Genomic DNA, 25,191 nt, shown 5'->3' with positions numbered 1-25,191 from the left:
AGTACCAGGGCTGTTTTCTGGAGAGATTTCACTCCAGTTATTTACCATGACTTTAGTGTTTCAACCATCCATCCATTGTTTTCAACGGTCATAATAGCAGCACTCTAAGCAGAGAAGCCCAGACCTGACTTAGCCACCTTCTCTTTTAGCTTTTGTTCTTCAGCTCCTCTGTAATCTCTCCAGTGTATACTAGGTCTGCCCTGGGCCGCCGCCTAGCAGGACATATATGAAATGCTTCATCTAGGACAGAGGTCCCCAACCTTTTTTGCGCCACGGACCGGTTTATGCCTGACATTATTTTCACGGACCGGCCTTTAAGGTGTCGCGGATAAATACAACAAAATAAAACTAGTACCGGTACCGAAAAAAGATTTATTCATAACACACGTGAAAAGACCCAGGAAAACAGAGTTAACGATAAAAACGATAACAAAATAACGCTGAAAACCGATAAACCCTGAAAACCACACATTCTACACCTGAGCCTCAACTCTCGCGGCCCGGTACCAAACGACTCACGGACCGGTACCGGTCCGAGGCCCGGGGGTTGGGGACCGCTGATCTAGGAGGCATCTTAGCCAGGTACCTGAACCACCGCAACTCACAACTTTCAATATGCAGGAGTTGTTCTATACTGAGCCCTTCCCGAACAGCCAGACACCCTTTAGAGGAAATTAATTTCCAGCACTTGTATCCAGTCTTATTCTTTGGGTCACTACATAATTTTAATGTGATTGGCAATAACAGATTCAAAACGTTCAGTATGGATGTTCCTGGTAGTTAGTCTAGTCTAAAAGTCAGAAAACAATAAACTGAGGGCGGACTAATGGCTAAACTTTGGTAATGCAAATATTTCGTGTGTATTTAAGGTTAATGCTGTCTAATAATCAAAGTGTATTAAATGTTGCTTTAATGTGTTGCACTTTGTGTTGTACCTAACATTGCGTCCACTCCCTGAGCTACAATTTGGATGGGTAGCATGGTTATGTTGGTATACTCCTCTATAATTGAGCTTCAAATTTACAACTTCACAGATGGAAGAGAGACACTGTCATCTGTTGGGAATTCAGTGTTGGCTAATGGTGTCGAAACAGTAACAGGGCTGACTCGTTGTGGAGCTCCCTAACATTGATATGACTCTTTCTCTCATTTAGAGATCAGGAGTTGGTGTTTTTCTTCACTCGGGAGTTTTGTGTGGGTGTAATGTTGCGTTCCATTTACCCATTTCCAGTTAAACGTAGTTGTAGTAGGACTGGAGGTGCAGTGCATCTGCTGTGTTGTGTGATGAAGTCATGCTAACATGAACACACCAGCTAATCATAGTCTTGAATTGTCCTTAATTACTCAAATGTTCTTGTGTTTTTGAGAATTGGCACATTTAAAAGTATAACCTGGAGAGTTGTGGTTTAGTGCAGACATTGGTGTACACAGCCACAATTTTTGAGGTGATTTATACATTTTTCAGCTCAAAGCGCCTAAATGATTTAAAGTGTTATTTTCTTTTTGCTGTTGTGGTAATTGTCAGATGAGGTGTGACCTTAGCTTGGCTGGGGAGTCGGAAACAATCGGCAGATCTACAGAATACATGCAAATATAGATTGAGCTCAGTGCATTAGCATTCCTATAGCACGTACAGAAACCTTTTGAGTAGAGGAAGGCAGTTCAACTGTCTTCTCTTTATAATTTGCATCACATGCCTTTAGTTTATTTACTTTCTATTGTCACCACTTTAGATTGTTTATTTTTAGCACACTATTTGTATAAGATTATGTGCTGCTTTTGTTTCTGTAGCATGGTATGGTTTTCATCTCACCTCTCAGTTGTAAATCTGAAGTACTCTGGTAGTTTGTGGCTATTCAGAGCTGCTCAGCGCTTTGTAGGGGGTTGCTGTTTTAAAATTAGCATGGACAACTCTGTTTTCTCCTGCATTTGTCCCAGCCCGTAGCTCTCGTTGTCATCTTTAATGTCACTAGTGAAGAGCCCCCCTCCGACTCCCCTTCTTGTGTCGTCACACACCACGGATCTGTTTGTTGGCGGGTTTTACGAGGTGTCGGGACCCAGTGAAGGTTGCCATCCCTGAATGAGTGTTAACAGTTGAATGGGTAAAATGGAACTACAGCTGCAGACCAGGCTGCCACCATGCTTCAGCTGCTGAATGGGTCCTTAATGTGCTAATGGCAGCTCAGCTGACTGGTTGGCTTGTGTAAATGAGACTGTGTTGGAGGTTAGGGGGAAATTTGATAGCTTCTGTGAGCTTCTGTTGAACCTACAGAAGCATCTCAATGCTCTGGTGCTGCAGAGTTTTCCTTTTTTTTTTTTTTTTTTTTTTCTCTGAAGATTTCATTACTGTCATATAGGGCTGCCACGATTTGTCGACTAGTCACGATTACGTCGACTATCAAAATCGTCGACGCGTCGTTTGAAGCTTTGTAAGATCACAAAAAACGCAGGAATAAGTGGCAGGATTTAAGAGTGTAATAACGGACTGAAACAGAAGATGGCAGCATTGCATGTACAAGGATGTCAGCTACCGTTAAACCCCGAAGAAGAAGAAGAAGCAGCTGTGTCCCAGAATTCATAGCGCGGCCCAGCGCAGTTTCCAACAATGGCGGCAGCTGGTTAGTTTTAATATTACTCTTATTATTCTTTCTGGGTCACAAAATAAACGTTTAACATATTTTCAGGCGAGAATGTAGCTGTGTAAACCTCAAATATCTGCTCAGTTTATCAGGACACCACATATTTTCAAAAGCGCTCCGACGTTTTCGGAGACATCTGTTACCCACTAGCTCGTTAGCGAGCCGGGGGCTAGGCTCACTAGCGCCGTGAGAACACCGGACTCCCCGCAAATCGTTTTCAAACCCACCGCCGTCTTTCGCTACTCAGGTTAAATATATATGAGTCACTTAGATAACTTAAAATGTTATTGTTTGGCTTTTTTTTTTTTTAGTATTTTATTTGTTCCTGAGTAAATCAGTTTGTCTGAGATTAAAGTTATAGTTTTTACACAGCTGAATAAACGTCAAGCAGACAGCTGATTATCAGAAGTGTGAGATGCTCCAGAATTTACTCCAGTGTCCTGTTATATTTTAGATAGCAAGGAGTTTATTAAACTCCACCGAAACAATCCGCAAATTTCATTAAAATTTAATAAACTATCATCTTGTCTTTATTTTTAGTTAGCACAGACCTTAAACACTTAAAGCTGTAAGCTAATGATAGTTATATAAGAGCAGATGCTGCTGGTGCAATAAGCTGTAGTTTTGCGTCCAATGGATGATGATCTGATTAGTCGACTAATCGCAAAAATAATCGGTGACTAGTCGACTATCAAAATAATCGTTTGTGGCAGCCCTACTGTCATAGTCAAATAATGAGTTGACTGGCAAAAATGTTTATATTTGAAATGCATAACAGTGTCTCTAATTTTAGGAGTTTCTGCTTTTCCCCTCTTTAATGCCACTGCATAATGAGCCATTTTAACATGTGTGCTCTTGGGCTACGAGTAGGATGTAATGCACAGTTTTACATTGTTCTGTAGGAAGAAGGAATTACAACCAAAAGTTGAAAATGGAAGTCTTCAACATAACCAATCCTGTGTTGTTTTTTTTTCTTAATTTTTTTTTTTTTTAAAGTGTCAGATAGCAAAACTGAGAACATCATGGCTTGTTCACAAAGTGTAGCATTGCTAAGCTAGGTAGCAACCTAGTGTCTATTGTACTCACTGTACTGCACTTCTCCCCACACACTACACGCGTGTCACATACAAACTATAGTCCCTCTCTTAGGTTGTCCAGCTCGAGTTACTTTTATCTATCACCGGCTTGTGTCTGGACTCTGTGATAAAGGCACATCCCTCCAAGAAGGTTCGGGTGTGGACAGTTTATATCGAGGACGTGTCCAGTTGGTGGCACGTTGAAATATGACTTGGCTCCTCTGTATTTTTTTTTTATTTTTTTATTGGCTTGAAGGGTGGGTGGGTGCCAGTTATATTTCATCTTATTCCTTTGTTATGAAGTGTGTACATTATGGGGGGAAATAATTGTGGTAATGTTCATGCAAACGTTGAATCACCTTTGGCATTTATAGTTCTGTGAAGCCTTGGACGATTAACCATTTCTTTATATTTTGCTAGGAAAATGGAAAATGACTGTAGCCCTGTATTTTTATTAATTTTGTCCCTGTCAGACTGTTTCGTATTTTTATTTATTTGGTAGATTCAGTGTCTGAAGATACTTTAAATTTCCTTGTAACGTTGGTTCATCGACTGACTTAGGTGCCTTTTTTATGTTGCAATTATTCATATGCAGTTCCAGTTACATTGGAAGTCTTGCATGTCGGAACTCGGTACGTTCCTGTAGGAAAGTCGATAAAGCAATGGTTCTTCCTTGCTAAGAAGCAACATAATTTTGTTTTGCAGCATATTCATGGATCTTGCTGTGCGTATTGCTTTTTTTTTTTAGCGACTCACAAATGCACAACGGTGGCAGTTTGTTTGTTTATTTAAGATTCATTTTGCTGCTGCCAGCTTGGATTGTTAACCCCGGGTTGGTGGGGCTGCTCCTAAATTCTGAGTGGCAAAATCCAGAAGTTGGGGGGGCATTCCAGATGAAATTTGACTGGAAACTCAGAAATTCCAACTTAATCTGGAACATATCAATAGGGCAGTTTTGTGCAAGACGTTAGGCAGAGGAACTGGACTGAAAAGGCTGATATCTAAAGGAAAAGTATCTGAATACCTTTTAGATAGCATGGAGAAATATTGCTGAAGCGCACATTTAAAACAATAAGAAAGTCTCACTCCTTGAAAGGGGGGAAAAAAGTAAAATGTGGGGTGTCTCAAGTACTGTACACAGTGTATTGAGATGTAGAAATCGTTGTCAGGCACCCATAAAGTGGCCACAGCTTTTTAAGCAGTTGAAGTTGGTATAATTGTTCAGCCCTTCATCATAGCTGATCATCACCCTTCGGGATACTGTTACAGTTTCGCAGCTTTGGTTTTAGTTCATTTAAAAATTGTTGAAGCTTTAAGTCATGTGTTCTTCACTCTGCCTACTGTTTATCACCCCCACCACCATCTGTCACCACTGTCCTGCCTGTACGTGACTCTGGCGATTGGACAGTTTTCATCTTATTCTTAACTTGAACTCTTTCCACATCTGAGGTGAAGTTAGAGCCCGGGTCGCTTCATTTGATGTGTGTCTCTGTGCTGGCTGCGAATGCAGCACAGAATACTGAGCGAGACATCTCCTAGTCTTTTTACTCCATGTGAGCTTGTGATGTCATCACCCTACAGATCACGTGACTTCAGAGGGAGTCTTCGACTGTGCATGCGCTGCGATTGTACGCGTTTCCTCCATATTTGGTTCTTGCATGCAGAAAGGCTTCCCCCCCTCAGTGGTTACTCCGCTCTGTTAACAATTCAGACTGCAAGAGTGAGTAGAGGAAACTCAAGAGAAAGTGTCACACTCATAACTTGAGATGTTGGCTGTGACCAGTGTGTGGTGATTTTTTTTTATATTTTTTATATTTTTTTTTATTAGGTGATTATTGCTTTATCCAACCAGTGATGGTTGTTTGCTTTCCTCGGTGCCTTTTGGGGGAAATGTGGTGTGTCTCAAACATTTAAACAAGATCTACCAGGATTTATTTTAATTAAAGAAATCATAATGGGGATTCTATGTTCAACACTTTTTTTTTTCCATATATCAAGAATGTGACAGTTATGGGGGAAATTCCAGAAGCCAAATATGGAGTCAAAATAACAAATCTTTTGAATGTACAACCTCGAAATCATGATACAACACATGTGGGAGTGGAGGAAAAACCTGTGTGATTCAGACCACAAAAAACCCCCAGCGTTTGGCTGAGGAATGGGCCCGTTTCCCAACGCTGCGACTGTGTTTGTATAAGACTGCAGAGCCGACGTGGCATAAAGTTTATTTATAGGATTCACCAAGAGAGCCCCCGTGGGATCTTGGGGCAGGTACTGAAGCTGCTCCGTGCTGTAGGATTCAGGTGGAGGCCAAACACAAATTCCCATGAGGCATGTGTGTTGTGTAGAGTGGTTGTTTGGTTTGCGAGGATGGGGAGGGGGGAGGCACTCTTGGGACTGTTGATCGGGAAGGAGGACGAGATGTGGAGGAAGAGCTTTTCAGAAATGTGTAGAAATCTGTTTTGTCAAGTTAGAGCACTTGACTGCAAAATAAGTTTAAGTGTATATTACAGTAAAGCATTAGAATTACAAAATGAACAGATGTGAAGCTCCCACTGGAGTAACTTTAAGAGACAATGGCTGATTTGAACTGTTGGTTGGTAGTGGCTAATGTTAATGGTAGCCTCTGGCAATCCAGCATGCACAGCAGGCTGCAACAACCTTTAGTGAGCACTGTGGGGAATAAACATAGGAGTGGGTGAAATGAGAGAATTGAAAGAAGTAGTTGATGTAGTGCTTGAGAGAAGAGTCACTACATACTAATGTCTTTAGACAAGAGCACGCTGATCTTGGTGAAGCAGTTAAGCAGTGAATGGGTTTTTTTTTTCCTCTAGCAGCTGGAGCTTCTCAAACATTCACATTGGTATGTAAATAATCATTTTACATTCTGTCTAAAAATAATCTGTTGGTTACAACAGCAATCTTTTAATAGTCCTGAAGAGTTAAACGTCCCTCTGTTTAAACAGATTTGAAGAAATTTACATTTAGCATGTGAGCAAATTACAGTTTGCATGAGAGTGCAAGCATCTCAAACCTTTAGGGGCTATTTCTATATTATTAATGGATGTCATCAGTCTGTGCAGTTGTTATGAGTACTTAGTTGTGAGCTTCTGCTGGAGCAAACGGTTTCGGGGACTACCTGCAGGGAAAATCCAACTACAACTACATGCTGCTGTCAAAGCACTAATAAAAAATTATGTAATGGTGTAAATCCAGTCAGCTGTGACAATTTTATTTTCTCGTGGTGTTTCAGCCTCTTCATTGGTGGATGCTAAGAGCATATTTATCACATTTTGCTCTGTCAAAATCTTTCTTCCCCCCATTTTTGTGTTTAGGCTCTTTACGTGTGTAATGTTAAGGCTTTTGTTTAAGTGGTTGCCCCCAGTGCTTTATTCTTGTGTTGGCCTATTACCAATGCTGAGAAAATGTCTAATCCAGTGCAGGAGCTAAAAGAAACGTCTGTAAACGCTTTCCCAGTAGGGCTGTGCGATATGACCAAAATCTCATATCCCGATATAAGAATTCTATCGTCCGATAACGATATAAATCACAAAAATGTAACATTTTCTGTAAATTCTGTGAATCTCGGGCAGCTCGTCTTGCGGGAAGTGTTTCCAGCTGCGCGTCCTTTACCCGGAGTAGAGTGTTTTAACCGATGCATGAAACGATGCATTTTTAGACATAAGTTGTAACGGCCGCTGTTTTCTTTGTATTTATTACACGGCGTGCTGCGGGGAAAAGCCCGTTCTAACGTTTGAGTCTAAGGTTTATTTTTTAGCACCCGGGCCCTATTTCAGGAAGCCGGTTTAGAAAACTCAGAGTGAAAAACGATACTCAGGGTTGAGTAACCCCGAACTGTCCAACTCGGAATATTCGGTTTCAGAAAGGCTGATAACAATTAGTTCAATCAACGTGGAGTTGCTTTAACCCCAAGTTAAGCGCGCGCACGAGGATACATAAAGCCCTGATTAGTGGAGCACAGATTAAGCGAATTACCATGGAGAAGGAGGGAAAGAAGGCGCGGTCAATGTATTTTACAGCGCTTGAGGCCGAAATTCTGATGGCAGCATATGCTGATAACATGCAAATTTTGCAGAAAAAAAGTAACACAGCCTCAGCTGCAAAAGAAAGAGAGCATGCATGGCAAAACATAGCCGACAGAGTCAATGCGTGAGTGTTAATTTAAACATTGATCTAGGGATTTCCACCCATTTAACACGTTATTTTATTATATTTTATTTTGTATTTTATACCTTTTTATTTTGTGATGTGATTTGAGCGCAGGTGCAACCCAACAGGCCCCCAACGTTCCTGGCAGCAAGTAAAAATGAAATATAAAAATATAGTCCAAACAGGTGAGGTGTAATAGTATTATGAGCCATAGTGCTTGGTCTGTTTGTCCCATGTAAATCAATTGCAGTTAGAGGCTACATTAATTTCCCCTCTGTAAGCACTTATTGAAATTATCTGAACACATTATAAGTACATATTTGCTTACTCTGTATGCTCAAATGTGACCCATTATGGCCACTAGAAAAAAAGCGGAGGCCCGAAAAACAGGTGGAGGTCGTCCACCACCACCACTCACAGAGGCTGAGCAGTTGGCTTCCACATTTGTGATAATGTTGGCAGCATCACATATGATCTTCACAGTGCAGAGAACACAAATTAGCATCCATTACTATAATGAAATTATTTGTTAGTTTGAAATGCTACAGGGAACTATGTACCTGTACATTAATGCTGTGGAAAGACTTCCTGTTCACATAGTCTCCTTCATTTACTGAAGGAGCAATGATTGGAATGTGAGTGCCATCTATACAGCCAATCACGCCTGGGAACCGTGAACATAAATGTAAAATTTAAGTAGTAGTTCAAGTATCACCACATCATGTATTAAGTTTTGTTCATCCTGCTACCTGCAATTTTGTGGCATCCCTCTTTGATAAATCTTGTGGGTCTATGACCGGGGAACACCACAGACGAGTACAGGAGACGTTTCAGTGCAACTGTAACATTCCTGACTGCCCGACAGACGGTAGCCTTGGGAACGTGCTCAGCGTCACCAATATTATACAGAAAGCTCCCGTTTGCAAAAAACCGAAGTGCAATACAAATAATATGTACAGAACTGAGAGAATGTCCGCGATGTGTCACATGCGTAATATATGGCCTGAGGATGTTATCCAAATAACTTATTGATTGTGCTGAGAAACGGTAACGTTCGCACAGGAAATCATCAGGTAATGATAAAATGTCCATACGCGCTCTGATCACTCTCTCCCGGCGGAGAGCTCTGCAGAGTATTTGGGCTTCAAGATCTACTGGCTCTTCAAGGAAGGGACACGCCATGTCTGACACTTCCTACTGTCAGGTTTCCGACAAAGAGGCGGAGAACGTCAGGGTTAGTTGAAGTAAACCTGCTAGGGGGCAGGTTAGCTTCATGGAGTGTGTCGTCATAGTGACTCACTCAGGCTTCAGCTGAACTCGCTTTGTGAAACCGAAAACCCAGAGTTTTCGTTAACTCAGGGTATACTTACTCAGAGTTTGCACTAAACCGGCTTTCTGAAACAGGGCCCTGGGGCCTGTTCTTCGTACGTCGCTTACTACATCCAAGATCAAATGACACATCCAAGACCAAACCATCGCGCTAACCGTGAGCTCGCTAATCCGGTTCCCCGAACACACCTGCTGTTGACGATTACTACAGCTGGACGCAGTAATGTGACATCACTGGGTGTCGTAAAAGGGGCTACGCATCGATAGTAGAAACATTGATCGGCAACCCGCTGATTGGTCGGCGAAAATGTCGAAGGAGCGCGCTCGGTATTTTCCGGCAGCAGAGCAAGAACTCATGAGTGAGGGATTTCAGGAGTTTCAGAGTTTAATGAAAACGCAAGAGAACACTGCAAAGGCTGCAAAAGCAAGGAGAGAGGGGCTGGCAGAAAGTTGCTGACAAATCAAACTCGTAGGTAATTTAATAATAATAATAATAATGGATTGGGTTTATATAGCGCTTTCCAAGGCACCCAAAGCGCTGTACGATACCACTATTCATTCACTCCCACATTCACACACTGGTGGAGGCAGCTACGGTTGTAGCCAGGCTGCCATATCGCGCCATCGGCCCCTCTGGCCAACACCAGTAGGCGGTAGGGTAGATCTATCATATGACACTATATTGTCCAATATCATATGGCATTATATTATATTATAATATGTTATATTATATCCCCTTTCACATTAGAGCCACAACAGGACCCACAAGAACATGGGAACAAGTAAAAGTGGAATACAGGAGTATTCTACAGAATGGTAATATTTATCTCTTAGATTGCTTTGCGTCTCTTGGCAAGGTAATACTGGCCTGTAATACTCTGTTAGTTTGTTCATAACAGCAACCAAGAAAAGGGCAGAGGAAAAAAAGACAGGTGGTGGTCCTGCACCCCCTCGTCAACAAGTTGGTTAAGTAAATAATACCCTCACGGGAATATCGATATCTCTCAATGAGCACACTGTCGCGCTGAGCTAAAGGATCCTGTCTATCCCGCAATATACGCTGAATTCTGAGGACTCTCCTTATCAATCTTGCACCTTCCGCAATGGGTTGGTCGCATATACGGACAGGACATGGCTGCGACAGGCTTCCCAAATCCACCTTCGCTTTTATAGCCGTGGTCTCTCATCTTGATTACACGAAGTAATTTACAATTACTACTCTGAAATATGAATTACATCTGTAATAATCACATACATGTAATAGAATGTTAATAGTACATTTCCCTTTTTTAGGAAATGACCTGTATGTATCTGTGTGACATCAATAAAAGGATCAAGTGCTGCATTATCTTTAGTTACATTGATGTTATTTATTTATGGTGAAACAGTGGTGGAATATCGCTGTTGCTTTCGTATAAATGAAGCGGACATACCTGCGTGGCCGCGATCTAATCCTGTTTACATAAAGTAAACCTGCTCCCGAGCAGGTTTACGCTTACGGCTCTGTTGCTATGACAGCAAGTCCCGGATGAGCTTCGGGGAACCGAACGATCCAGGATCACGCAAAATCGTCAACAATCTAATCCAGCTAACTTACTTAGCGAGGTACGAAGAACAGGCCCCTGGTGGCGCTTTTTTTACTTCTCATCTGTAAATAATCTGCTTTCACGTGATTCAGTTTATTTTGAAAACTCTCAACAGGATCTTGAGCTTTATTGTGAAAGGTTTATGTGGAACATAAACAAGCGGACACACGATGCTGTTACCGTTGTTGTAGCTAACCACAACGCATTAAAAACAGGCGCTTGTCCGTCCGTAGTGTGGTTATATAAAATATAAGAGAAAGAGAGAACTTTAAGAAATTAATACAGTGACCATCAAAACGATGAAAAAATATTGCTGTAAACAGTTTATTTTGTGACACCACGAAACAAACGATAGCGTAAAATGAAACGATAGACGTTTTTATATCGTCATCCGATATATATTGTTATATCGAACAGCCCTATTTCCTAGTATCTGGCACGCAGACACAGGAACACTTATCTGTAACGCTTCCTAGAAGTCTTAAAAAGGTTCCCGGAGGCTGAAAGTACCCCGGTGTTACCCGACTCTGAAGACTCACCTTTCAACTCATTGTCTATCTTATTTTATTTATTTTTTAAGCATTTAAAAATGTAACAGTCGGTGACTCATCTGTAACATGCATGAGAATAGGTCTCGCTAACTTAAGTAGCCATCAGCATGGAGCAGTCTTTTTGTTTGTTTGTTTGTTTTTATTTGTAAATGGAAGTGCTGTGCGGTTTCTAAAACATATACCCCAGATAGGTGCTCCTCAGTGGGGTAAAAACATGTCCTAAAAGCAGAAACTTTTAGGACATAAATTAAAAATATTTAATAAAATGAGTAGAAGTACAGCAAAGAAAAACTTGAGTTTTCATCAGGGTCTAACACTCAAACTGTGAAGCTTAAAAGGGGAATAAAGGTGTGCCACAGGCTGTGCTTTCTTTGATCAGCTGATGCGCAACTTAAGCTACATATAATTTAGTCTTGTGTACACTGTAAACAAAATATGGACACTCCTTCTTATAGTAATATTCAGTTAGTTTTAGTTCATGACTGGCTTTCAGTAGTTTAACACTTGTTTGTGTGCGAGTGCAGCATTGTTTGTTTAATTGTTGTGCATTTAGATTGTATTTAAGTGGCTTTGCCTCAGTTCATATACAGCTGCTGTTGAGGATCGGCAAACAGCAAATGGTGAAGTTGTTTGTATCATTTTGATTTACTTTTAATGAAAAATGAGCTCGCTGATTAATTCTTCTCACTGGGTGTTTTAGTCGGCCAGCGTTTTGTACTTGTTTCTTCTTTATGCGCAGGAAAAATTAATTATTTTCTTTTTAATTCTGAGCTTTTTTTCAGGTTGGCACCACGTGGTCTGATGACGTGATTGTCGTACACTTCCCTCTCCTCCTCCCCCATTTACATCTTCACTCATTTTTTTTTCTCTGTAGGGTTTCTGTTATTTAGCCATTTCTCTTTGTAACACATAGTCATACCTACACCCATCTTTCAGTTTGAGAGTATTCAGTAGCACAGTTGTCAGAGCTTTATTACAGTTGCCCCCATAAAACTTAAAATACAACCAGCCTGTACTCATACCTGCAGAGAGGGTTTTTAAGGTGCCAAAAGTCAAAAACACTTAAAAGTCATGAAGCAAAGCTCAGGAGTGAAGGTTTGGGATCACAGATGGAAACTTTTTGATGTGGTGTAGTAAAGTATTGTGAAATGGGCCACATTAAAGAGATTAAAATCTACAATTTGGCTTATGAGAGCATTTTAAATAGGTGTTACAGTAGTTGTGTAATAATTCTGAAGCATTATGACGCAAACAGGACGGAGACAACTGAAGGGTTGTCATCAGTTTCAGCCAAATGCTCAAACTGATGCTAGAGTCACACTAGTGAAATTAGAAGTGACCAGCTGTGCAGCCACGCCCGTTCAGGTGCCGTCTTCAAGGTGACTTTTGTGCGATAAGACGCTGTCCAGCTGCTATTGTGTCAGAACAATAGTCAACAAAACCACAAACACTGTCCAACATCAACAATAATTCCTGTGGTAAAATATTTTTACAGTTGCGTCCTTAATAGTTCAAAGACCTGAACACAAGGCCACATATCACATTTATTTTTTTTCTGCTTTTGGGCAGAAGCAATGAAATTTGTGATGGATTTCTGTGGTTTAAATTGAGTCCCCTTAATACAGTTAACAATACAATTTTAGCTTCTCAAGTGACATTACAACTATAAAGGTATCATGAAATAATTGTTAATGAGGGAAATGTTGCATTTGTTTGTACTCTTGGGCTGAAGCATTAAATTAGTAGAGAGGTTAAGTTAATGGCTATACCACGGAGTCTTGCTGCAATAATCAGTCACTGCTTGCATTACTTAAATGCCCTGGAAGGTAGTTAGATACACAAAGAGCATCTTATGTGAACCCACTGACGATGTGACTGCCTGAGGAGCATCAGCTTATAGTTTGCCTAACATCTTGGCCCAGGGAGGCTCTCCTCTGACCTTAAACGATCATCTGCAATCATCATGTGACGTGCACTGAACACTGAGCAGCCCTGTAAGTAATGCCTACATGTCTGTCGAGGAGGATTCCTAGCATGCGGCTCAGATGATCATGAGGTGGCAGTTTAGTTCAACAGCTTGCTTTTTAGTACTGAACAACACTTGATTGTCCACTTTTTGCAGAGTTTGGTGGACTATGAAATGTAATTACAGTTTCAGGAACTAGTCTGGTTCATTGCTGCTGTTGGGTTCCCAGAAGTGGTCGAAGTGATATTTAAAAAAAATAAAACTAAATAAATTGCTGTAAGTGTATGAACAATTAGTTACAGAAGTAAAAGAGATCAGTTTGTGAGAAAACATCAGCAAGTCCTTCTAGTGGCAAATCTTTCCACCTGGTGACGTCTCCGGGATGTTAGTTGTGCAGTCCATATTTTAAGAGGGAGACGATGTGCAGGAGGGATGATCTGATATCCTCGTGTTGGTGTTGTTCCCAGTAGAGCAGGGCGATATGGCCAAAAATATTTATCACGATATATATTTGAAAATTTGCGATAACGATATAACTGACAATATAATTGATGCGAGACAAAATACAACTCCACAACATTACTAGCGCAAAAAGACAACCTTCCATTTATTTTCACTCAAACAAGAAGCTGGTTTTTATGTACATTAAAGCTTTATAAAAATGTAACAGTGCAAATGCTAATTCCTTGCTGAAAGTTTAACCAAAAGGCATTTCCAGTAGAAATGGGCTGACATATCCTGAGCATAACCATATATAATATCCACTGAAGTTAAAAAGAGGTGCTTTGCAACATTAAACTGCAGTGTGCAGTACGTATTTTTTGGACCATAAGGTGCACGGGATTATAAGGCACATTAAGCGAAACAAAGCAGTCAGATAAATCAAACTTTATTAAACTCATTCTTCTTGCTTCCTCCACTTCTGTACCATTGATTCATTAATGTTGAATTCTCTAGCAGCTGCTCTATTCCCATGTTGTTGCAGTATATTAATGACTAACCTCGTATTGTGGATGGATTATCTCAGTTGTTCTCCTGACTGAAGTTTGGTCCGTTTACAGCATCCTGCCATGCGATTGCATTTGTCTCTAACCATGAGGAACCTTCACGTTAACTTTTATAAGTGGAAAAGTGTTAGTGTTCGTCCTCCAGCTTCACTGTTTATGTTATGCTAACATAGCTGTGTCGCTAGCGATTACGTAGCACATCATTATATACCAGCTAGCCCAACTTCAGTAACCCTACAAACGTCACTGCTGTTTAGTTTCCTGTCTTCATTTATGTTGGAAGTGATAGCAGAGCTGTACGTTTGAATTTTTTCAGAAATCTCTCAGTCAGAACGTGCTATATCATGCTTAGGTAACTAGCGAAACTAGCGAGCTAACTTCCGCTAGCTTCCTGCTAACTTCTAACTCCGTTAAATGTAATACATTTTGTTTTCATGGATGCCTGGAAGTTAAACTTCATAGTTACCCCTGGTAAGGCAGTAATGCTGATCGTTTTATTAAAGATGAAAGAATTTAGACAGTTTTTAATGCTCAGTGATGCTGCAGTGTTCGTTTGACCTGAAGTATACGGAGTTTAGGACCCAGATTACTCCCAGATTTAAGAGCATCTTAGTCCGACAAATACGACAATAACGACGGCCGCTTGCATGTTCTGCAAAAAAATGTGCTTTGTCGTGTATCTGACGGACAAACACCAAACCAGTTCCACATCACTGAAGTTGCACCATTTTTACAAAGGAATTCCGGTTCATCTGTTTCACTCAACAATCGGCCATGTGCGTATGAAAACAAAGGCACTGCGCATGCGCGTTTTACTCATATTCTATCGCCATATTTCATTTTCCTATCGTTGCCTAACATTATACCGGTATTACCGTGAACGGTATAATATGGCCCAGCCCTAGTTCCCAGACCATCATGAAAACGTTGTTCCAGGTTCAACATTGCAAGTGACCAATCACATTGTTGTGACGTTATTCCTTTGCGCGCTAAGCCATTCGTGCATTTATGAAATTCCAATGTTGCAAGGACAATATAAATTCTGCTTACTGTTTATTAAAGGGTTAGGGTCAGGGTCCATTGATCGGCGGACAGAGGCGGTTTCACGCAGCTTAAGTACAGTTTTTTGTTTTACGCCGGTTTTTCCCGAAGTCGCAAAAGTATGACGTCACAACATTCTGATTGGTCACTTGCAATGTTGATCCTGGAACAACATTTAGTATGATGATCTGGGAACAACAGCAACACAAGGATATCAGATCAACTGTGCAGGAGCACGTGCACAAACAGTTGTATCTGGTAGTTATTAACAAAAGGGGGAGAAAATTGGAAGCATCAACTAAACCATGTGACTCTAAAATAAAACTAAACACAATGCACACTTACAGGAAGATGCCACGTTTTCTCTCTAATCCCATTGCTTTTGCATTACCAGCCTCATTTACCTGGGCACTACCACTTACACAGGTAAGGGAGGGGTAATCAAAACATAAGTAACTTGATAGATGCTGTTAATGGTAAACCTGGCTCCTGATGTCACTTGTCAATTTATTTTTTATTTTTTTAAAGATTAGAACCTATAATAGATACTGTGTCCATACAGTCAAAGAAAATCTCACTTATTGCTTCTGTTCTGCATTTACTCGCTCACTGATGTAATGGTCATGCAAATCTATCTTTAATAATCCTAATACCACCGAACAGCTGATTTCCGAGAAAAGCAGATGAATCACAGAAGCAGTACAGAGTATAGCAAAAATGGGCAAGGCATCACCCCTTTCACAGAGGACTGTAATTTTTTACAGAGAACATAATTTCCTTAGGGATTAATAAAGTATTCTGACTTTTGATTTTAAATGCACTTTAAAAGTTGGTGGTTTTGCCCAACTAAAACAGCTCCTCTAGAGTTCTGATTGTTGGAGGCCACGTCAGAGTGCTCTGTCATGGTGACGAGGTAGAAAGACTCGAGGAAAGTGTTTCCTCCGTTGTCCCACTTCCTGTGATTAGGCACAAAATGAACAATCATGCACAACAAGGAGCAGTGAGAAATTTTTGTAACTACTATTGTTCATACACTAAGCAGATAAGAGAGGGCTAAATGCTTGAGGAATTAACACGGATTCCTTGACTAAATAAGTGCAAAGTTGTTACGCTGGCCAGTGTTTCAACATGGGTCTGCTGACAGGAGAGCAGGAGTTTCAGTTATGCATTAACCTGACCCAAATGTGGCTGGAGTTTAAGTAGGTGGGTGGGTGGAAATCTTAGGTGTTTGCAGATGCATACCTGTGTTCAGGAGGATATGTTCAGTCCTGTTTGGTAGTTGAGACTTGGTCACAGAACAATGTGACACGGGCAAATGATCCATGTGTCTTTGGATCTTTACTTATAAGGCCAGTTAAAGCTATTTTTGGTGCTGAGCATACCATGAACAAACTATCCAGCTGAGGAGTGCCATTTGCTCTTCCTAGCTATTAGGAGAGTACAAATTTTAATTTTAGAGTTGCAGGATTTTTTTTGGAGGAAAATAAGTTTGATGTCAGGCTTTTTGCGCAGTTGCTGGACTCATAACTTTGTGCGGGATCTTCTGTGGAGACGTTTATCTCTTTAACTGAAGAGGCAGGGGTAATAGTTCACACTTTGTCCACTTTTGGCTGCACATTTCTATTTTCCTATGAAGGTCGGGAACAAGGATGTACAAATCTAGGTCAAAGTAAACCAAAGTTTTCTTCCATTAATTGTAAAAGTCTTCTACTTTTAGTGATTTTGCAGGTTTAAATTCTATTATAACAAAACAGATTTCAGGGATTTTTGTTTACTTGATTTCACTTGTGTCTCAAATTGTATCTGTTGGAATTTTCCTAACTTTGGTGGTAAAATGACTACAGGCCAGGATGATTGAAAAGTCCGGTCATGAGGCCGCCTAACACTGGGGGGTTCCAGCTTAAAATAGCAAACCAGGTTAGCGCAGAATCAGGTTCCTATTTGGAGAAATCCTTCGGTTTCCACCTGCCATTAGTGAGTTTTATCAGACTGGCACATTCATGTGACATTATCAGCCGCGATTAGTGTAAGCGGCCAGCTGCTGACGCAACTTTATGCCTGCTAAGTGTGGGATGTTGCGTTCGCCACCTGAAACGTCACCAGGTTATAAGAAGCTTTTGTTTAAGGGTAAAAAGCTGCCAGTTTCACAACGCAAACATTTAGCTGTTTAATTATTTCACACAGCTTCTTTATGAAAGACTGCATTGTAGGGCTGCCATGATTTGTCGACTAGTCACGATTACGTCGACTATCAAAATCGTCGACGACTGATTTAATAGTCGACGTGTCGTTTGAAGCTTTGTAAGATCGCAAAAGACGCAGGAATAAGTAGCAGGATTTAAGAGTGTAATAACGGACTGAAACAGAAGATGGCAGCACAGCATGTACAAGGATGCCAGCTGCCATTAAACCCCGAAGAAGAAGAAGCAGCTGTGTCCCAGAATTCATAGCGCGGCCCAGCGCAGTTTCCAACAATGGCGGTAGCTAGTTAGTTTTAATATTACTCTTATTATTCTTTCTGGGTCACAAAATAAACGTTTAACATATTTTCAGGCGAGAATGTAGCTGTGTAAACCTCAAATATCGGCTCAGTTTATCAGGACACCACATATTTTCAAAAGCGCTCCGACGTTTTCGGAGACGTCTGTTACCCACTAGCTCGATAGCTAGCCGGGGGCTAGGTCACTAGCGCCGTGAGAACACCGGACTCCCCGCAAATTGTTTTCAAACCCACCGCCGTCTTTCGCGACTCAGGTTAAATATATATGAGTCACTTAGATAAATTAAAAATGTTATTGTTTGGCTTTTTTTTAGTATTTTATTTGTTCCTGAGTAAATCGGTTTGGCTGAGATTAAAGTTATAGTTTTTACACAGCTGAATAAACGTCAAGCAGACAGCTGATTATCAGAAGTGTGAGATGCTGGAGAATATACTCCGGTGTCCTGTTATATTTTAGATAGCAAGGAGTTTATTAAACTTTACCGAAACAATCTGCAAATTTCATTAAAATTGAATAAACTATCATCTTGTCTTTATTTTTAGTTAGCACCTTAAAAGCTTAAAGCTGTAAGCTAATGATAGTTATATAAGAGCAGATGCTGCTGGTGCAATAAGCTGTAGTTTTACGTCCAGTGGATGATGATCTGATTAGTCGACTAATCGCATAAATAATCGGTGACTAGTCGACTATCAAAATAATCGTTTGTGGCAGCCCTACTGCATTGATGAAAACAAAGTAGTAGCCTGGGAGATGGACCTGAAGTCCTCTGATTGGAGCTAATGAGGGGCTGACTAAAAATTGCGCTGTCTGTATCTGCAACAAATCCTTTGTTATTAGAGAAGATCTGCAAATTTGTTGCTCATAAAATTGTTCTTTTAAAGGAAGGATGTTTAAAAGATAAATAAAAAAAAATATACACACTTTCCGCCTTAGTTTCTAAATGGGTTATTCAGTTACACTGTGATTCTCCTGGCTGGTTGATGTTGAAAGAAAATGTGGTTTTTGAATGTTCTTCATACCGTTTTATCTAAATAGGCATTGCACAAATGTATTAGCGATCAGAAAGACACCACGCCCTCGCCCTGTTTGTTAGCTCATGTTGCGTGATTGCTGTCGTATGTTGCGTCCCATCTTTGATCTCTCCAAGAAATCATTTTTTATTTACTACGCAACTTCTGTTGAGTAATCCTTGGGGGATACAAGGCTCCTAAACGGCCTAGCATGAAGCAAAAGTTAAAGACTGTGTAGTGTCAGGAAGCTCAAATTAAACCACTGTTGCACAATCTCCTAAATTCATGGCTCAAAGTTAAACAAACAGTCTAAGTTTGAAGTCCAGGAATCATGTAAATGAAGTCCAGGGATACTACGGAACAGTAAAGAGACATGAGGTTCAGCTCGCAGTCCTCTATTTGATTAAAAACAACTGATTTGAAGGTTGACTCTGATTATTAAGCCTGTGTGTAAGGATATTTGTGGCTCCACATGGGCTGAAGAGTGATGTTGAAAAAGAAAACCTCTGCCGCCGCCTCCTCTTCATCTGCTTAATGTGACCATCTTGAGGTCTTTAGCATTGAATTGCTAACCAAACTGGTCAACTTGCATCATGGGTAATGTACACATATTTCTGTATAGAAATTTTAAATTCAGTGGCTAATTTAATATAATTCCATGCGATTAGCTGGCGAAGCATTTGCTGTGGCTTTCAGTGTTTTCCTCATCCTCACTTGTACTTAAAATGCCTCAGAATCGGCTTATGACGGCGTTCCCAGCCTGGGAAAAAGAGAGTGCACAACAGCGAGCATTGCGATGAGAGAATACAATCGGAAAGCCAAACTACAGGAGAACTAGTTAAATTCTGGATCTTCTTTCTTTTGATGTTTAGTTTTGTCTTTAAGATAAGATAACCTTTATTAGTCCCAAATTGCAAACATCAGTATTGAAAACCGATGCTAACTTTGACCATGTCCTAAGCTAACTATTCATTTTATTTTAAAACACTATGGTGTTTAACCTTGAGAGATTATTAGATCATTGAGAGGTAGTTGGAGACGAGGAGTATGGTAAGTCCCTTTGGAGTTGGAGTCAGGAGACGCCACTGAAGGCGCCTGTACACAGCTGCTTTACAGCAGCTAAACATGTTGCACTGGTTAAGGTTTTAATCTCATGTTTCCTGTTGTTTCTACTTTTAAACGTTCATTCATGCACTGTGACTGCAAACTTTTTAGACACCAGAAGCTTTGTCATTACTGGAGGTTGTTGGGAATTTGAAAAATGGCGATGAAATCAGCAATATTGTTTGCCTGGGTCTTTAAGTTTGTGCCATTTTAATACAGATTCCCAAGTATTGTTTGTTTGTTTTTTCCCCTTCCTAAATGGGAGGTTAGATGCTTTTTGTTTTGTTGGAAACAGTTTCTTTTGTTTACGGTTACCTGAATGGTGAAAAGACAAGATTTGAGCGATGGGTGTTATGTGGACGTGCGATTCAGAAGGTAAATGCATTGAAAAGTGAAATATAAGTAGGTTTTCTGGGCCCAGAAATTCCTGTTTGACTGTACTGTCCTCCAAACCTGAAATATCTTGCTGTCATTAACATGTAGAGCATAGACGCCTCTACTGAAACTCTGGCATGCTGCTTCTCTTTGTGCTTTTGGCGATGTATCCGTCAGAGGATTTTTATTCCCCCCCCGCTCTCTTTCTTCCTGGTGATTGTCCTCAAGGCGCTTAGTAAGATTTACTCTTTGGTGTGAACTGCTGCCTGGGAGCTGGTTGCCTCGCTCGTGTCACTGTGGCTGGTGACAGTGCAGGAGGAGATAGAAAGGAGGAAACATCTCTGATTTCAGGGCATGAGCCAGACAATGAGGTGGCGAGCGTGACTATCATTTTCATTGGGGGGGAAACTACAGCAATACCAGACTCACGTCTTTAAAGGCTGATAATAACGTTCACGTTTTCTTCAGAACTGGTTAAAGGTAACAAGTTTGTCTATCTTTCCGAGGTTCTCTTTGTTCTTTTTTTATTTTATGGATAATTGTTGTAATTGTAGCTGGATTGTAGCAATAATTTGTTACTGACGTATTTAACCCTTTGTTTAAATTCTATATCTACTAATTTACATTCACGTAAGAGATGGTGGTGTGTGCTGCTGTTGAGCTGGTCATGTTGTATGGACATCACCTGCTGTTTTATGTATTTATTTTAAGGAATAACTCAGATCCTGCTATGATATGTTTTATTTTATTGCTCTGAGGAAGAGCCAACAAAATACACAACACATTAGCTGTCAGGCCTCAGTTGAGTAATATGTATATTTTAATCCTTTTATTGGTTGGTTTGTGTGTTCGGTATGCTAAGTGCTCCATTTTTTTAAAGGAAAAATATAAAACATTTGTTGTTTTTTATACTTTAACTTAACATAGCCTCAAGCTCTTGAAAATCTTTCGCTTTTATTGCCAAGAATTTTATCACCATCACTAGGGCTGTGCGATATGACGAAAATCTCATATTCCGATATGAGACATTTATTGTCCTGACAACGATATAAATCACAAAAATGTAACATATTCTGTGAATCTCGGGCAGCTCGACTTGTGTGAAGTGTTTTCAGCTGGGCGTCGTGTACCTGGAGTAGAGTGTTTCAACCGATGCATGAAACTATACATTTCTAGACATAAGTTGTAACGGCCACCCCCCCCCCCTTTTTTTTTTGTTTTTGTTTTTTTTTTTTAGCACCTGGCGGCTCTTTTTTGCTTCTCATCCGTAAACTCTCTGCATACTCTTTCATGTGATTCAGTTTATTTTTAAAGGTCTCAACAGGATCTTGAGCTTTATTGTGAAAGGTTTACGTGGAAAACCAACAAGCGGACAGCAGAGCCACGCGATGGTTTTACCATCATAGTAACCATACCATAATAGAATCACCATAGTGTGATTATATTAAATATAAGAGGAAGAGTTTCTGACATGCCTTGACATGTTGTTCAACACACTTTTTGAATTTGTATTCTCCTGTTGTGGCTGCTTATTCGAGTGATTGTGTTGTGTGGGTTTGTTGCAGTGATTGTCGCTGGATGCAACAGAGTCAGAAAAGAAGAATGATGGTGTCGGCTTGTAGTTTAGTTTATGTGAAAACAGACACCACAGCAGTTTATTAAAGGGGAAATAAGACGCATAAAGCCAGATTATTCACCGAGAGCCTGCCTGCTGCTGGTAGATAAGACAAGTAATGAGAATGTAAATCGAACTGTTTGAAAGACAAGCGAGTACCTGTGGGAGAAAGAAGCAAGTTTGTCTTATGCGGGGTTTTTTTCTTCTTCCTAGAAGACTCTACATTTTTAATCAAATGCATATAAATGATTGTGCTTCTATCTTACTCTGTTCATGTATGCAGACCAAGTTGTAATGTCAGTCATCTTTGTGTCCCCACAGAGTCCACTGGCCCTGCCAAGGTAGTGAGAGCAGGCAACCCACCTAAAGCCAGGCGTGGCGGCAAGGTAATACTTTTCATGCGTTTGTCTGTGTTGAATGTTAAGCAGTGGACAGTTAAAGGGTTTATAATAATTACAAGCTCTAAACGTATTAATATGGCTCAATTTGTTTTTAAAAATCTCGAAGGAAAATTCAGTGCTTTTAAAATCCAGATTGTGTTGACGGGAATTTGTCCAAAGGGAAATTAGCTTACTTGATGGGAAAAATTAGACACTTTCCCCCCCATCGAGTAAGCCTATAAGATTTATTTTTGTCTGTCATTGTTTAATAATTCCCAGCCAAGAAATCAATATTTTATATAACTTTCACCAGATAACAGATTTTTGTTGTGCTGCATTTAAAAACAAAAGTGATTTATTAAAATGTAGGTGAAGTGGCTTTTTATTTCTGCTGTAGTATCAGGCTTTCTGCTTTGGTGTCAAAATGTCAACAGTAGCAGGGGACTAGACTGGGTGCCACTCCTGCCTGGCAAGAAGACCAAAACGAGGCTAGAGTTCACACAGGCTCAGCAAAACTGGAAATTAGAAGATTGAATCAACAAAATCTGTGTTCTGAGTCCGTTTCTGCTGTGACATTTGGATGGTAGGATCAGAAACTGGCATTCATGGCATTAAAGTGTGGATCCAATTGTCTCAGGTGCTGCTGCTGGTGTAAAGTGTGTGGAGTAATTTCTTGGCACACTTCGGTCCCCTTTAAAATGATGCCTAGTTGAAACTAAACACTGCAGCCTGCTCGAGTAAAGCTATTCCATCACGATCAGTCTTCATGCCACAAAGCTCAAGTCTTCTCTAAACTGGTTTCTTGAACATGATTATGAGCTCACAGCCTCCACAGTGCCCAGATCTCAACCCAATAGTGCAAATTTGATGTGCAGCTGACAAATCTGCAGCAACCTTATGATGATATTTTGTCAATATGCACTATAATCACCCAAGAAATGTTTCCATAAACTTAATAAATCTATGCTGTGAAGGATTTCACAGTTCTGATGGGAAAAGGGGCGGTCCTACCTGGTATTAGAAAAATGTATCTAATGAAATATTTGCTGAATGTAAAGTGAAATGACAACCTTTATTTTATGACATGAGCTGAAGGAAAGTTGTTGTTCCCCCCCCCCCCCCCCCCCCCCCCACCCCCCCATGTGACAGCTCAAGCGCAGGTATTTCTTTAATGCCTCGAGAAATGTGCAGTCACCTCCTCTCACATGCTGGAATGCAGATGTGCTCGCAGTGAACCAATTGCATGCGAGATGAAGCCTTTCATTCAGAATTTCCCACCCCTTTTGTCTGACACTGTAGTACTCTACAGTTGGTTGTTTGTAGCCACACCTTGGCCATAAACTTTTTATGGCTGGTTTGGAGTTAACTATCCAGTCCCAGGAAAGGAACAAAAGACAGAAACTGGCAATCAGCTGGCAGCACATTGCTGAAGATAAACAGTAAAAAGCTGTAAAAACACTCATGTAAAGTGTTTTTAACCAGATTATACTTGAGCTTAAGGTGTAAGGACTACAGCGGTACTGCCTGTTCAGACATGATCAGCTTTTAGACTGCATTTTAACCTGAGAGGTGTTTATCTTTTTTCCTTTTTCTCTATTTCTTGAAGAAATTGACATTTTTAAACAGAAAAGCAGCAATCGGATGGTTTTTGTTTTTTTCCCCCCCTCTTGAATTTCTTCGTAATTTCTTTGTTTTTTGTCCTCAGGTTGGAGACTTCGGAGATACGAACAGCTGGCCAACTCCAGGGGAGATTGCAACTAAAGACATGCAGGTAGGTGGTTGTTGTTGTTATTGTTATTACTGCGTGTTGTATTTTTGTAGCCTGGTATATGTAGAAGATACACTGGAGAGATTAAGCTCTGTTTCAGCTGACTACATTGTTTGATGTTTGAGTAGAAGCAGCGACATCCATACGTGCGCAACAGGTTTTGTCTGCTATGAGACGTATCTGATTTACATAATTTTTTTTTCTTTTGCTCTCAGCTGGTGCATTAGGTTTCAGCTGTAGACGGATATGATATGTCATTTCATTCTGGTTACAGAACTTTTTCTTTTTAGAATTGGTTCTTTCAACCCATTGCTACAGAGCACATCTGTCTTGTAGAGAAAAGCATTAGCAGAAAGGTTTTTGAAAATTTGTGTTCAGGAGTTGTGTCTTTGAAAAATATGGACCAAAATTGCAGAAAATTTCTGCAGGGTAAAGGGTCACAAAATCTGAGGTAGAGCATGTAGAGACTGCTCTGGGACGAATGTACGAACTGGAGCCTTTATAAGCGAGCTGTGGTGTTACGGGGTCTGGAGGAAATCCTTTTATAGTAATGGGAAGAAGGTGAAGACTTGAGGGAACACAAGCGTTGCAACAGTTTAGAGTTGGAAGCAGATTTCAGTAACTTTTAAGTTAAAAATATTCACCAAGCAAAATGAGGAGCCGAGCCTGCTACACTTTGCTGTAGTGGGTGTTTGCAGCTTTCTTCAATGGGTATTTTAGTGGCTGTAATTACACGCCAGCTAAACAGCACATCCAGACAGAGCAGTCTGCTTCTGCTGGCCCTGACTTTGTGTCCCCAGGATTGATTGTTTCTTTTAAGGTGTGGGTTAGCCAAGATTTGCCACCATGTCTCCATCTGTGGAGACAAAGCAAAGATGGCTGACCACAAAACGAGCAGCTGCCAAATTATTATTATTTTTTTTACTCTTAAGGATTAGTTTCTTTTTTCTTTCAAAAAGAGAAAATTGTGACGGTATCTAAGGCCTGAGTCATTATAAACTCAGTGAGTTTAAAATGACTTTGCATGTTTTATTGTGATTAAAATGTTAGCTATTTCTAGGAGTAAGCTGTTC

The 25,191-nt window shown here is 40.4% G+C and overlaps 1 protein-coding gene across 8 annotated transcripts in view; it reads left to right on the top strand.

The window, feature by feature from the left end:
• The window catches only part of larp1 (La ribonucleoprotein 1, translational regulator), a 55,591-nt gene that overhangs the window by 5,691 nt on the left and 24,709 nt on the right, over positions 1 to 25,191 (top strand). For 7 of the 8 annotated variants that reach the window (XM_026182753.1, XM_026182752.1, XM_026182749.1 and 4 more), the window contains exons 2-3: positions 22,292 to 22,356; positions 24,056 to 24,121. In XM_026182753.1, coding sequence (XP_026038538.1) covers positions 22,292 to 22,356; positions 24,056 to 24,121 — 131 coding nt within the window. Of the gene's footprint in view, positions 1 to 19,211; positions 19,474 to 22,291; positions 22,357 to 24,055; positions 24,122 to 25,191 lie in introns of those variants that run through there. The other variant, XM_026182757.1, reaches the window with a different exon arrangement.

Source organism: Astatotilapia calliptera, chromosome 10 (genome assembly GCF_900246225.1).
Source record: "Astatotilapia calliptera chromosome 10, fAstCal1.2, whole genome shotgun sequence".
Classification (NCBI taxonomy): domain Eukaryota; kingdom Metazoa; phylum Chordata; class Actinopteri; order Cichliformes; family Cichlidae; genus Astatotilapia; species Astatotilapia calliptera.
The sequence above is the reverse complement of the archived record's forward strand: the minus strand, read 5'-3'. Positions and strand labels throughout refer to the sequence as shown.